We start from the raw sequence: 14,546 nt of genomic DNA, 5'->3' as shown, positions 1-14,546 counted from the left end.
TTTGAAACCCAAACAAAATGGAAGCTTACTTCTGGTTGTGTGAGGTGCATCCAACTACTAGGTAAGTTGTTTGTTCCAAGGTTCAGGGTTACCAGATCCAGCAGAATGTCAGTAAATGCTTTATGTCCTATTATGCCTAGAGCATAATGAAAAATATTTTTTAATTATGTTATATGACACGGCTTTTTTTTCTTTTGCTAAAGCAGAACAAAAATAGGTATTTGTATAATCACTTTATTCATGTTATATAAAACTATAATCTTTAGCAACAGAAGACATTTGAAAATATAAAAATACTAATCAGTTTCCTGATGTGCTCTCATTGTTTCAGCTAAGTTGTAATGTGTTTTTCGGCTGGGTAATAAATCACTTCGGATTGGGCAAAAACACTGAGAATTTATACTTGAATTTTGAATCTTCCCTTGACTTTTTGCTCAGAGTAGAATTAGTAAAATAAAAAAAAAACTCTTAAGTATTCCTATATACAGTAGGGTATAAGAATAAACTACTTTGGTGAGTATGGGATAAAAGTGTTTCAAATGCATACAAATCACCACTGTAATCATGATAACATATTTATCCTCATTTTGCACTTAGTTCAGCAGAGATTTGTTTTTGTAAATGTGAGGAGACTTGAATTGTTAGCCCACTGGACTGGAAGTGACAATTTAATTATCCAACTGCCTCTATATTTTATCCCGTACAAAAGAGAGTCTATTTTGTTTGTCTCTCATTTCAAATTGCATGCACATGCATTAAAAAGAAATAGGAAAAAAAATAGGAAAACAAAAATAAATGAATCTGCTTAAAAAATGTCTGTCTACCCCTCTGACAGAAGTACCTTCTAGAGTCAGGAGAGACTCCTACATGTATTCGGTCTTTCAGGTCCAGAGTATAGAGCTATTCTTCCTTATTTAGAGATAAAAAGAGTAGAAATAGAAACATAGATGTAGCATCTCAAATTCTTCTTTTTACAACTGAATTTTTAGCATTTATGAAAGTCCTATGTGAACCTTAACATTTCTTCTAACCTTTAAGAAAATGCATGAATCCTTTTTAAATGTCAGTGGTTCAAACCAAATACACAATTTTGAGTTTTGGAAATTATTTTTTTGGGTGGCAAGAGCAGAATCTTTCTTTCTTTGATATGACTGGCCATCCAACAGGTCATTCAGAAATAAATTCTCTATCCTTTGTGATCAAACCCATGTATCCAATTTTAAAGAGATGAGAAACATTTTCCCAGGTAGTAGAGTTTTCAATAAAATGAGCTTTATTTTCAGGAAAAACCACATTGTCTTTAGACAAGTTAGAAATAATCCCTCATGTTCTTCAAGATGAAACCATAAATAAATTCTCTTTTATGAAACCATGAGGAGGCTCTAAGTATTTAAAAATTATGTACAATATAGTTCCACTTTCTTTAATAGCTGTGGTGCAAAGTGTTGTAAGACAATACTTCCAGCTTACACAGTAATTATGTGGCGACCTTAGTGTGAAATGTGAAAAGTATTTTAATATATGATCTTGACATTGTCAAGGCATATGGTGATATGACCTTCACATAAAATGTGATAACATAGACAGATAAACCTAGAGATTTTATTCATGGATCTAAACAAACAAGCAAATGAACCTCTTTTTCGGTTTGGCCCAAGTTAGTTATCTAATGCAGCTGTCATTTAGAACTATGGGAAGGTTCTAGGCCAAAGGGAATTCAGACCATAGTCATAGTCTAGTCACCCTTAGCAATAACTCTGCAAAAGATGACATCAAAATAACACATTGCATCCAAAGAACGTGAAGGAATGTGTGGATATAGAAGTAGACTTAGAAAGGTACAGGAAGGGGTGCCTGGTGGCTCAGTCAGTTAAAAGGCCAATTCTTGATTTCAGCTCAAGTCATGTTCTTGGCATCCTGGAATCTGCCCTCAGCGGGGAGTCTGTGTTAGGATTCTCTCTCTCCCTCTGCACTCCCCACCGCCCTTGCTCCCTCATGCACACTCTCTCTCTAAAATAAATACATCTTTTTTTTTAAAGGAAAGTACAGAAAATTTTCACTTTGATAAGATGCCAAATGCCTTTCGTGTTTGATGTGAAGAGTGGTTATTATTTTACTTCTAAATTTCAGATTACAAAGAATTTTGTTTTTGCTTTGATCAGTGACGAAGTCAACATTTGTCATATTACGAATCGCTTTCATCATGGCTTTCAGAGTTTGACGAATAAGCAGAATTAGGTCTTGTGTCATCAGCTGCAGATGGTGTTCTTGTGTTCCATAAATGGATAGCTTTCCGAGGGTCAAAGTTATTAATGTCCGGAGAATTCAACTGAATTACAAGGAGATCCGTCATACTTTCAGCCTTGATTTTGGCACGCATTTGTGACTTGGTGAGTTTCATCTGACTAAAGCCACGTTCTGCCTCCGCGGAACTTGCAGGGAGGGTCAGCACGAGGTCCACTAAGGTCAAGATATTTGGATACTTGTGTAAGTAAACAGAATTCACAAAATCCCAGGTCAATTTGCGGATGTTCTGAAATCTAGCGGGGAAGAATGAAAAATATAAGTTATTGAGACTCCCAAGTGCCATTCAAACATTTGTAAATACCAACCATGCTTACCTAGCATAAATCTCTAATTTCAACATGCTCCATTCAGCGTCCACTTCGTCGATTTCCACGTTGGCAGCTTCCAGTACTGGTTCATAATGGGCAATCAGGATGGATACCTCTTTTTCTCCAAATTCTGCCATCGATATACAAGAGAAAGAGTCACATATAAGAAAGAAACCTACAGACAGCCAAAGTACAAAAGGTTTGGGGTTAGTGCATACAGGGTACCTTGATTTATCTTCGCAGGCCACAGTTTAAAGCTTCCAATCATGGTAGCCTTCAGCACATCTTGGCTGGCATCTCTGAAGCAACCTTGCAGCCTCTTGATAAGATGTGTTAAGACTACTCTTCTCACATCAGAAATGTCTCCCTTTCCTCCCAGGCAGTTGCCATGAAAGTGCGTGACCGAATCCACCCAACGTTCCTTTGGTCCTGGTCTGGGGAGGTGAAAAAAAAAAATCCCCAAATAAACAATTAAATGAAAAAGCACCTGGCAAATAATGTCCCCAGTCATGCTGTCTAGTTTGACAGACCCTCAGACCATTTCCCAACTCCTCACCTTGTTTGATATATTCTGAGCATTTCCAGTGTTGATTCTAATGTGGCAAACACGTCAGCAATGGAAGAATTTCTGTTTTGATTGACACGGGAAAGAATGCTAAGGACATTAATGACATCCACTAAGAAGTGGATGAATTTAACAATGTTTGCTTGGAGAAGGAACCCCAGGAGTTCCTTGGCTTTCTGATGACTGGTGTCACTCCTGCCTTCATCTCCCTGTAACATAGATCAGGAATAAAATACTGGTTTGTCTTTCTCAGAGTTATGATTTCAAATTGCTCAATAAAAATATTCTCTGTCACTCTGGAAAGCTAACCCAGCGTGGTATTTCAAAATTACTTACCGAATGCAGTTGCTGGACTATTGCAGGATATCCCTTGAGAAAGTTCTGGAGAGCTGCTTGTAGTTCCTGAAGCCACCTCCTGCCCCCTACTTGAGAAGGCATCACAGGTCGAAGGTGAAGGCCTTTGAAAGCAGTTACCAGGGAACTCCTGTGCAGAGGGGAACTGTGGTAGAAGTGGTAGATGCTGTGAAGAAGATTTCTGACGTCGTTGTACAGGGGAACGCTTTGGAACACCGCCTTGTAAGACAGTTCAAGATGGTGTGCAAAGCAGTATACAGTCAGGGCACATGGCTGGATTTCTCTTAAAAGCAGGGCCACCCTGCTGTTTTCTCTCTCTGAGCCATGGGCACCATCACTTCCAAAACCAACCAGTTTCTTGGCCCAGTCTTGGTCTGATAGCTTAAGTTGAAGATTTCTCTCTAGAGTTCTTTCAATGGCATCTCTTATTGCCAAAGGATCCTCCCTTTCTACTGTCTGTACCCCAGCAATTTGGCAATGCACTTTTCCCGCGTGTGCAAACTGCACATAGACAAGTTCAGCTGCCTTGGTTGAACTGTCTGTGATTCCGTCACTGAGGACAGAGAAAAATTTACTTTGTTCTAGTTTCTCCCTAAGATTTTTCCGTTCCACTTCAGCAATAAAATATGTAAAGGTTCTTGCTGATTTGTTAGTTCTGAATACGGGGCCGATATCGACCCCCTTCATATCATCCAACTTGCACATCCAGATAAAGTCTTTGAGAGGACGTCCCGTCTTGGCGATAGCATGGCATGATCTGAATAAGTTCTCTACTCTCCCGAGGGTGACTTTGCTCATGGTTGTCACCATGAGCTCTGTGGTGGCAACATTCACTGGAGAACCATTTGTTGCTTCTATTAGTGAAGCCTTGGCATGAGCCTCACTAAGATGATGTGCATTGAGAAATTCTGTCCTAAAGTTGTCAGTGCCATAAAAAAAACTCACTTGATTTCCCTTTGACTTCACTCCGTGCTTACGACACAGGCCACAGAACATAAGATTTAACATCTCATCATATATAAGCCAAGGGTATTTTTTCAGCCAGATTTTCAAAAATTGATCGTTCCTTTTTGGAAGGTAATGGTCAAGCTTCTGCAGCCTTTTCTGCTTTTCAGTGACTCGGTTCATGTCACCTGGAGGATCCCTGCCTTTAAAATAACTCCACGTTGTTATTTTCAGCAACCCCCAATGTCTACCTTCAGTTTTGCTTATCTCTGACCCCAAAACTTGCTCACTATTTCTGGGAAAAACTACAGTGAGTGCTTACAAGTAGTATGTCAGGCATTCTGGCTAGTGCTTTAAGTGGCTTATACCACTTAATCCTCATAATCCATCATCTCCATTTTATAGGTAAGAAAATGTACCAATTACTTGTCATTTTTATGGATTAAAAAAAACAAGGGTACAAAGAGATTGATTAATTTGTCCGTTGTCCCGGTGCTGGTGAGTGGTGGAGTACTGGATCGCTAGCAGGCAATCCTACTCTACAGCCCGCATGCTTACTCACTTCACTATCACAGGTTTCTCATAAGGGCAAAGGCTGCTACGCTCTCCTTCACTCTAGAATCTTATTCTCTACGCATAAGAGAGACATTGCTTTTTGCTGACATTTGCTTCCTGTAGTGAGAAGAAAGAGTAACAGGACACACAAGGCGGCATGTCTACAAGATTCACCTTGGCCATCTCTTCCCTCCCACCTCAGTCCATCCTCACTGGCAGTACTAGAGCCAGCCTGTTCATTTACAGAAAGGGCTTCAGGCTTTGAGACCTGTCCCAGGTGGTTTCAAGGAGCCGTGCCTCATGCCTCATCTTTTTCTTTTCCCCAAAGATCTAATATCTGAAACATACTTGTTGGAGACTGGAATATATATATTTATCTGGACATAAGGACAAAAAAATTTAAGTTACACAAAGCAATGTCCTAAAATACAGGTTCTCTCTAAAGGCAGGCAGCCTAGGCCACCCATTTATTTCCCTCCTGTGACTTCGGTAACCCTACCAATCATTAGATTATTTTGTCCTATTTTATAGGTTAACAGGAAAGTGGAATATGTGTTTCTGTGAATTGTACTAAATTACCTCATGTCGACATACAAGCTCAGCATTTCATTTCGTTTCACTGCATTCCTGTCCTAGGCTGACTGACAGCTAGAATTTAAACTCTTCTGACAGAACCACACTTCTTTCCTTTGTGCTCTATCATGCCTAGGTGAGCGCAAAGCACTTGGCAGATGTCTAGGAAAATAAACATCCCTAACTGATTTTCATGATCACATATCTCTTAACGTCTTTTACTTGGAAGCCTTCAACATTAGTCAACCTGCTGCTGCCTTCTTCCCCAATTTGCACCTAACTTCTATTTTGCCTTTTAATCAGTTTTTTTTTTTTTGCAGTTGTTACTGTTAAAACACATCCCTGTTTTCTCCACCCCCCCCCCCACCAGATCCTAAATATTAACTGTTGTCATTTTCCTAGATCCTAACTATGAACTGTGTCCTGAAGTGAGCCCCCTTGTGGTTAATACGTCCTGCCTTCATTCTAGACCCTACCTGGGTTATCAAGTCTCCCACGCTAGACCTTGGGTCCCAAGCCGGTGCGTGAACCCAGGAATGAATGCGTGAGACAAGAGGTCTCTTGTTACTGAAGGGAAGGACTTTAACTTTCACTACCGATTTGGCTAGCTTTTACATTTGTAGTTTTATGAGTAGATTTTCCAGAAGGTGTTATCTTGATTCTGAGCACATACTTCTCATTTGCCTCACGTAAACTCTCTGGCTTCATGAGAATGTGGTTCCTCCTGAAGAAGTAGCTGAAACTCTGCCCACAAATGGTTTTAACAGGTCCAAAGGCTTCTAGATTTACTACTGCATTTCCGTGATCTGAATCTATGTAGAGGAAGGAGTTCACCCACCGAGAGAACCACAGGACATACAGGGGCCTTACTCCTTTTTTGCATAATCCCTAGATTTTGTCACCTGGAGAGGTATTTCTGTTAATAACATCAATCTTTCCCTAGGGTACCTTTTGTAAGAAATCCTTCTGTATTTGTTGATTTGTGTAAAGTCAGACTAATTTAAGCAGGTTTCAGATTACATGGGGCTTACCTTCCTGCAAATATATAGAGTATCCTATTTCTACAATTTTCTCAGAGACACTAGCTTAGAAAGATCCACTGAACTTTCTAATGATCCCCCCACCCCACCCTCCGTGCCCTTAAATCCTGTCTTCCTGTTGGCCAAGGCTCTGTAGAGACACAGAGCAGCATCTGCTGAGTTCTCAGACAGTCTCTTCCTCCCTGTAATCCACTCACCACATCATCTGGCTCTAAAGGCCTTTGATAATCCTTTCCTGTGTGTCCTTTGCAAGCCACTGTGAGACTTGACAATCTGCCCACAAAGCCTTTGTGGTCCTCACCTCCTGCCTTCTGCCCCAATTGGTCTGTTGGCTGTTCCTTGAATATGTCATGCAACTTCAAAAATTTCAATGTCTACTCTCTTTTCCCCTTTGTATGCTTTCCCCTGCTTTTCTTCCTGGAAGCTTCCTTTAACAATTCTCCTCTGGGTTAACCCCTATTCTGACCTGCACAGGCAGCAGTAACTACTTCCTCCTTTGAATTCTTGTAAAAACCATGTAGCCGAATGATCTAGCTTAGCCACCACAGACAAGAGTTCTGTTTGTGCCTTATGTCTCTGAGGCCAATCATTGAACCTAAGGGTCTCTAAAAAAGAGCCTCTCAAAGGAGGTCCCCTCCCCAGTTTTTAGAACAGTATCATAACCTTGAACAACTACAAGCTGCCTCTTTTGAAGAAGTGATGCGGATGTGGAATTTGCTGGGCTGTGTTCTCTCTGCAGAGCCACTCAAGCAGAAGCCAAAATAGCCATGAACCAAATATCTACAGGCATTACATGGAATACTGATGGGTTTACAAAGAAAAGGAGTTCTTTTGGTTTAAGTGGGGCCTGAGGAACATTGCTAAAGTGTTCTGGTTTCAACAGACTCCAAATAGCTTCCATTGGAAAAAGACTGTCTTCCTGATGTGCTTGGCACTTGATGTTTAGAGACAAGATGTTCCTACCCAGAGCTTAATGCAGTACACAAAATGAGTGTTTTTGTTTGAGATGTTTATGGTCCCCTTGGGGAGCCACATACCTTATGGTTTAATTCTATCAGGTGGTGTAATTTTTTTTTTTCTGGAAATGTTCCAGAGTAATGCTCTAGATGCCTGTTGTGGTATGTGTACCTTCAGCATATGGAGCTAACATTTTAGGTAATAATTGGAATAGTTTGTATCACTATTGTATTGTATAATGTTACATGTTATATAATAATAAATATTATTTACATATATACAAATATTACTTTATAATATTATATATAATATTACTATAATAATATAATTAAATGACAATGGCTTATATTACATTTAAATTACACATTCTACGTGCCAGACTCTAAATAGTTTACTTATATTAATTACTTTAATGCTTATAGCAACTCCATTGAAATATCCGATTTTCCAGAGGAGGAAGTTGAGAAGAGAGAGGCTAAATAACTTACCCAAGATCATATACAATCATTTGACAAAAGGTAGATTTGAAAAGAGCTGTCTGACCCTTCTTAACCATAGCGGCGTCTTTTTACTCAGCCAGCCATGTGTAAGAAGTGAATCAACATGGAAATGCTAGCATGGGGCCTGACACCATGCCAATATTGGCTGTTGTTATAATTCAGAGGACGTTCACTAAATTTCACCCTGTGCTGGAAGTACGCTCATGGAAATGATTCCTGGGACAGTCAATAAAAGAATGTCTTGTCGATTCACTGGCTTTCTCTTACTTAAGCTGCTCCTGAGATTCTAAAGTATGGATCTTTGCTGGGTAGCATGGAAAATGCCAGCATGACAAATTGTTTCATTGCATTTTGTACAATCTTGTTGGATTATCATGCATACAGTCATTTTTCCTTTCTGGCATTTTTGTGATGATCATATCAACAGATGGTATTTTATTTCTCATGACTGCCTTTACCAAAGGAGATTTAAAATCATCACAAGTGGCAGATTTTGACCACGAGAGGAGTGTTGAATATATAAGCATTGCGGTATACGATGCGTTTTCAATTTTCCATTATCTTTAGTAAGGACTATTTTATTTTTATTTTTTTATTTTTATTTTTTTTAGTAAAGGCCTATTTTAATGAAGACTTCTATTTTTCAAGTAGAGTAGCTAATACTCAGCAAAAAACTCCATAAGCCTTGGTTCTCTCTGTTTATATCCTGATACTAGTTACTCACAAGTATTTAAAGTCACTTGTTTTACTTAAAGATTTTCAATTTCCATCAATAGTTTTATTTATGCAACATAATTAAAAGTTACCAAAGTGAAACTTCATGACATCACCATTCCTTATAAATGTGCTAAAACATCCTCTGGTAGGCCTGGTCATATAATGACGATGTGTAAATATGTATGCTTTTTTCCTAGAGAAACATCCATCTGTTCATCATATTTTACCATATTTTAGTAAGCTTCAAAGTTACATCTTAGATACCATAGGTTACATTGGCATTTATGAAATAGTTTAAGGAAATGCTCATATTTCTTGGCTTAAAAATAACAGCAATTTTCAAGCTCAAGGAAGAAGTTCTGTAGGATCACACATTCAGAAATGTGCCACTTTCAGCCAGTTGCTCCATACTTTGAAAACCGATCACTTCAACTAAGATTGTCTTTTGAAACTGTAGAGTTCTAAGGTAAACACAGTGGAAGGTATCATAAAAGACTGTTTTCTAGTTCTCGGAAGGAATATGACAAAAGACTTCACTTAAAAGATGGATGGCTGTATATTATTTAAGGCAGTGGACAACAATCACAGAGCTGAGGAAGAAAGACAAAGGATCTTTTTGGGGCTAAGGGAGTTGGTGAGAAAGGGTGAGCAGTAACTACTGGACTTCCTCAGGAGGGCCAATGTCAGCATTTGCAGCCTGACTTCTAAGAAGTCATCACAGATCTGTGACTCTGGGATGCAGAAAATGGAATGATCATTATTTTGCCTTCCTTTATAACATTAGCAAGACTAATTACAATGAATATTACTTTTAATGATAGACTACCTGATACTGTGCTAAGGTCTTACATGTACTTGAAAAGCAATGAATATGTGTGTGTATTCAAATAGCATAATTGAGCAAATAATAAAGAATATAAACTGATTTATTGAACCAGTAAGACTTCCAAATCTCACAGTATTATATAGCCTTGTAACTTGTGCAGTAATTACAATGGTTATTCTTAAATCTGGGTGGATTCTCCAGCTTGGGTGGCTGGTGGTGTTTCCTCAGACAGAAAAGCCTTCCCCATCTGTTTGCCTGCTGTTCGTGCAGTTGGGGAAGGAGAAGCAAAACAGTCTCCTGACCTTTCCCTGAACATTCACACCCATGCCTCTTATTTGCATGTTGGCTAGTGGCTGTTCCTCTAACTTTAGATATCCTCTGTATCCCTGACCTACTTTCACTGGGCACTGATCCTCTCTTGCTCTGCATTTTTACACACTTTTATAAAGTTCATATTCTGTTCCAGAAAGAAACTCAATAGAAGTTTATATTTTCTTCTTCCATGCTTGCCTTTTCAAATTACATTCTAAGTCCCTGGGCAAGTGGTTTTCCTTTTACATCTACATTTTAAATATATATATATATAACTATTTCTCCTCTCTCCCTCTTTTACTTTCTTCCTCCTTCCTTCCTCTTTCTACCATACTTTGAAAGCTGTTGCATTCATTCTACTGTATTTAGAAAACAGATAAATGTATCAGTTGACATATTTTAGTCCCAAAGGCTTCTAGAGTTAATCTTCTAAGACATGCACATGACGACTTATAGCTGCTGTTTGTTGTTTTTAAACGTTTAGTTGAAGGGCAGGCTCTGGTTTTGAGGTTGGATCCAGGAATGTATTGTGATTATCATCATAAATACTAAGGTCTCTTTTAAAAGGGATTATGAGTGGCTGACAATTTTCAAAATCCTCTTCCACCTCCTGAAATGTCCCCAAATGCTTTTAGTTTTGACCTGCTAATTGGATGATTTCCATCCCATCACCCTAATGTAGGATTAAATCAAATTATATGTCATATTCAGGGTCTTTATACATGTATCTTTGTATTTTATATAAAAAATAGTGTGGATGAAATGAAGGGCAAAAGCAACCTTTGAGAAGGGAATATGTAATAAGAGGGCCTTGTGAAACCCACACAGTGGGGAAGAGAATGGAATCTCCTTGACCAAACGATGGAAGAGATTTTGTGGACTCAGCTTTATAAGACTGAGATTGTTTGGTACCTGCCAATGGCCACGTTTCCTTCCTGCCCAAACACTGCCAACCAGTGTTGGTGTCCATTCACAGTTGTCACGTATGCCTTTATATATTCGAGGTGGGGACCCACTCAAGCTGATTAGATGAGCTGATGTGTGCCAGGGTAGAGGGTCACCCAGGTGTACAAGATTTCACCTGTTTCACCCACTGGGCTTAGCAAAGAGTTATTCAGATTTAGAGTACAGGAATGCCCTTTGACTAATGAGATTTGATGTGGGTTTCCAGAAATAATGAACTTTTAAAAAACAAATGAAATATAATCACTATGAAAGTAGAAGTGTGTTAGGGCTAGACTAAAGTCAGTTGGCTATTCTCTAGGGAGAAAGTAATGATTTTCCAATAGGTGGATGTTGGAAGATAAAATAAACTTGTTTCTGAGAGGTGACTTAGTTCAATGAGAAGAGGCAAGAGCTTTGAATCTGAAGAGGCCTGGATGACATATGACCATATGTAAAAACTGCTCTGTGACTCAGTGTCCAGCCCAGTAAAATGGAGATGAGATGCTAGACCTACATGATCTGTCTGAATTACTTGTGCTGTCAACTGATGGAATTCATTGAAGAATATCTGGAAGTCAAAAGAGACTGAATTTAAAAAAAAAAGCCCATGCACATACTATAGAGCCATAATGGATAGCATGTGAAGGAAATAAAGTGTCATAGGCATAAAATTCTTATGTATACATACATGTGAACATATTACTCAATTAGGTAAATATTTTGGTGACAGCTTATCTGGTTCTGTTCTTAGTTTATGAAGCACTGAGAGAAAAGGGAAGTTCTCTACCCTGGTCTCCCTCCCCAGACTAGTGGGGGAGACAGAAACGCAAACTCATGATCCCAATCCAAACCCTCGACTGGACATATGTGCAGAGGCTGTCTCTCTCAGCTGCCATAGTCAGACTCAAGTTTACCAGCTTTCTGGCCAGGGGCAGGGTTGGGCCAAAGAGGAGAATTTCCAGGAAGGAGGATGACCACCCTGCTGAAGTATTAGTCACTATCTTCCTCCTGTTTCATTCATATCTATGTTGCATAAAGCAAACATGTGGCAAACTGGAACACAGTGAGGGCATCTTTTTGGTGACACGTGATCCCAGAGGGCTGATGTTATTTGTGAACAGGTAACTGCTACCCTGATTAGTCTTAACTTTTTCTGTGGTTTTTCCACGGTAATTATTTTTCCTACCTTTGGGTGCAATATCTAAGAACTGATCTTTAAGACTGTCAAGCTGTTCGATGGTCAGGGTGCCATTTTCTTCCTTTTCCACAGGTGGGGGGCGCACTGGGGGAGGGGGATCTGGAAAGACTTTCAAATCTCCATTAATGAAGAAATCTTCTTGGTCTAGGTAAAGTTCATTCTGAATTTTTGTCGATGTTTCAATGTGATAACGGGCCACCTCAGTTAATTTTTCCACACTGAAAATGAAAAAATGAATAGCGTTATCCCCACTAAATACTACTGGGTTAACAGTGCTTAGGAGACAGATACACAAAGTCTACACACCGTACAGCTAAGGGAGACAATTCAACCTGCATGTTTACAAATTCCAGCTCTCTTCAAATCCACTTTATGAAAAGGTGGAATAATAAATGCAGATTGGAAATAAAATATATTCTCATTATAGAGCTCACAGTCACATATTTTATACAAAGTGAAACAAAAGGGACTTCATCAAATATGGTTTTATTAACATTAGAACATTTTTTTACTGTGTAAGCAAGATGATGTCAAGAGATATATTTCATTCTAAGTATGTACCAAAATATAGTTACTCATTCTAAGTATGCAAAATAAGTATGCAGAAAAACCTGTAAAATATAACTGTTAGAATGACACATTTACTTGGAATCAGGAAAAATTGAAAAGTTAATCAAATTTGATTATGGATTTCTAGAAGAGTGGCTTTTCTCTAACTTTGTATCAGGGAGTTTGAAGTTATTTAAGACACGATTGTCAGATGAACTCTAATAATATGAACCCACTGAAATTGCTTTCTATTTTTACAAATAATAATTCCTAGTTAAATTGTGTAGTATAAGCAGTAATAGTGAGGTGCAGTGGAAAGAACATTGGAAGCTGAGTTCTCATTCTAGAACACTCTGTAGCCATGGGTCCTTGGGAACTTATTTAAGCTCTCCGAATTTCCTTATTTTTGCATGGAGCTAGTAACACATAATTCCATACTTTATGGTTATTAATGTGAAATCATACAAGGAATGGATTTAACCTATACTGGGGATTATAGTTATGGCCCTAATCAAAGGGCCATTTCAAAAGCCAGAGAAGTTTTGTACAGGAACAAATACAATATTACTGCTTTACAAAAATGGTTTATAGTTTGCATTAATGATTGGACATGACAGAAATATCCATTTTTAATCTGCTCATACGCAACCCAGAACACCAAAATACATATACAGAAAATGTTTTAAAATAGTATTAGTTGCTTTCTCTGAAACTAGAATTCAACTCCAGCATGCTGTACTGGTGAGCGTCCACATAGCGCGTATTCTCTAATTAGTTTATGCCTCATGGGGTGTGTGTGCCCTGGGTGCAGAGGAGAAGGCACTGGAAGCAAGTAAGTTCCAAGCCTTGTTGTGAGGACCACCTCCCACTGCAGACCAAGACCCAGCGGTGACCAGGATCTCAAAATGGGTGTGCACCACCTAGTGGAGGTTACCGGGCATATCCTTCTCACAAATGGAAGAGCTTCAAAAATGCCTCCGGAATGAAAAAGCAAGATTTGAAGTTCCAATGGATGGACAGCTCTCTCTATATTTTCCTTCTATTACCAGAGAGTTTTTGTGATAACCAAGACAGAATGCATAGCCGGACAGTTCTAGGTTTTACTTCTTGTGGCCACATTCAGGGGTCAGATATTTGTACACCATACAAATCTGAGAAATTGGAGTATAAGAAGCATTGACGTAAAAAAAAAAAAAAGCATTGACGTAATGGGCACTGAGTATCATGTAAGACTGATGAATCACTCGCCTCTATCTCTGAAATCAATAATACATTATATGTTGATTAATTGAATTTAAATAAAAATTTTAAAATGCCGAGAGAGAGAGAGAGAGAGAGAGAGAGAGAGAGAGAGAGAGAGAGCATTTACTATTGATGGCCACATGGATGGGAGGGTAATGTGAATTCTAGGAATTAAGAAGATACGTTTTCATTTGTAAGTGGTAGGAAGAGAACAGAACTGAACACCACTGCTCTATGATGCTAAGGAGTAACCAACTTGGCCATCCAGTGGTACAATATTTTAAGCCTTACTGCAGTTAGGTTACCAGGCTGAGGGGTGTGTAAATGTGTGTGTGTATGTGTGTGTGTGTGTTACTATATAGCATGACAGATATAAAAAAAAAAACTAGGCTGAAGATTTTACAAGAGAACTTTCATTATGAGACAAGGATTGCAGAAAAACCATAACAACTCTCTTTCAGGTGGCAGTTGTTTCTGAGAATACTTGCCATTTGTATTCTATGTAGGTAGTAACTTCTAAATCTTCAGTAAATGTTTATTGCACGCTGTAGTGTTCAGAGAACCTAAATCTAGTAGAAACTTCTGAAATAGCCTGGTTGCTGTGTTTCCTTTTATAGATGAAGCCCATGGGCCCCAAGTGAATAGGCATGCTG

General features: G+C 38.8%; 1 protein-coding gene across 1 annotated transcript in view; it reads right to left on the bottom strand.

Annotated features, from left to right (window-relative positions):
* The window catches only part of SPEF2 (sperm flagellar 2), a 169,895-nt gene that overhangs the window by 26,719 nt on the left and 128,630 nt on the right, over nucleotides 1-14,546 (bottom strand). Inside the window, exons 30-31 of the mRNA XM_041749489.1 lie at nucleotides 12,091-12,320; nucleotides 30-136 (exon numbers count right to left, since the gene is read on the bottom strand). Coding sequence (XP_041605423.1) covers nucleotides 30-136; nucleotides 12,091-12,320 — 337 coding nt within the window. The remainder of the gene's footprint in view (nucleotides 1-29; nucleotides 137-12,090; nucleotides 12,321-14,546) is intronic.

This window comes from Vulpes lagopus, chromosome 3 (assembly GCF_018345385.1).
Source record: "Vulpes lagopus strain Blue_001 chromosome 3, ASM1834538v1, whole genome shotgun sequence".
Taxonomy (NCBI): Eukaryota; Metazoa; Chordata; class Mammalia; order Carnivora; family Canidae; genus Vulpes; species Vulpes lagopus.
Note: the sequence above shows the minus strand (reverse complement) of the source record. Positions and strands in the feature narration are given on the sequence as shown.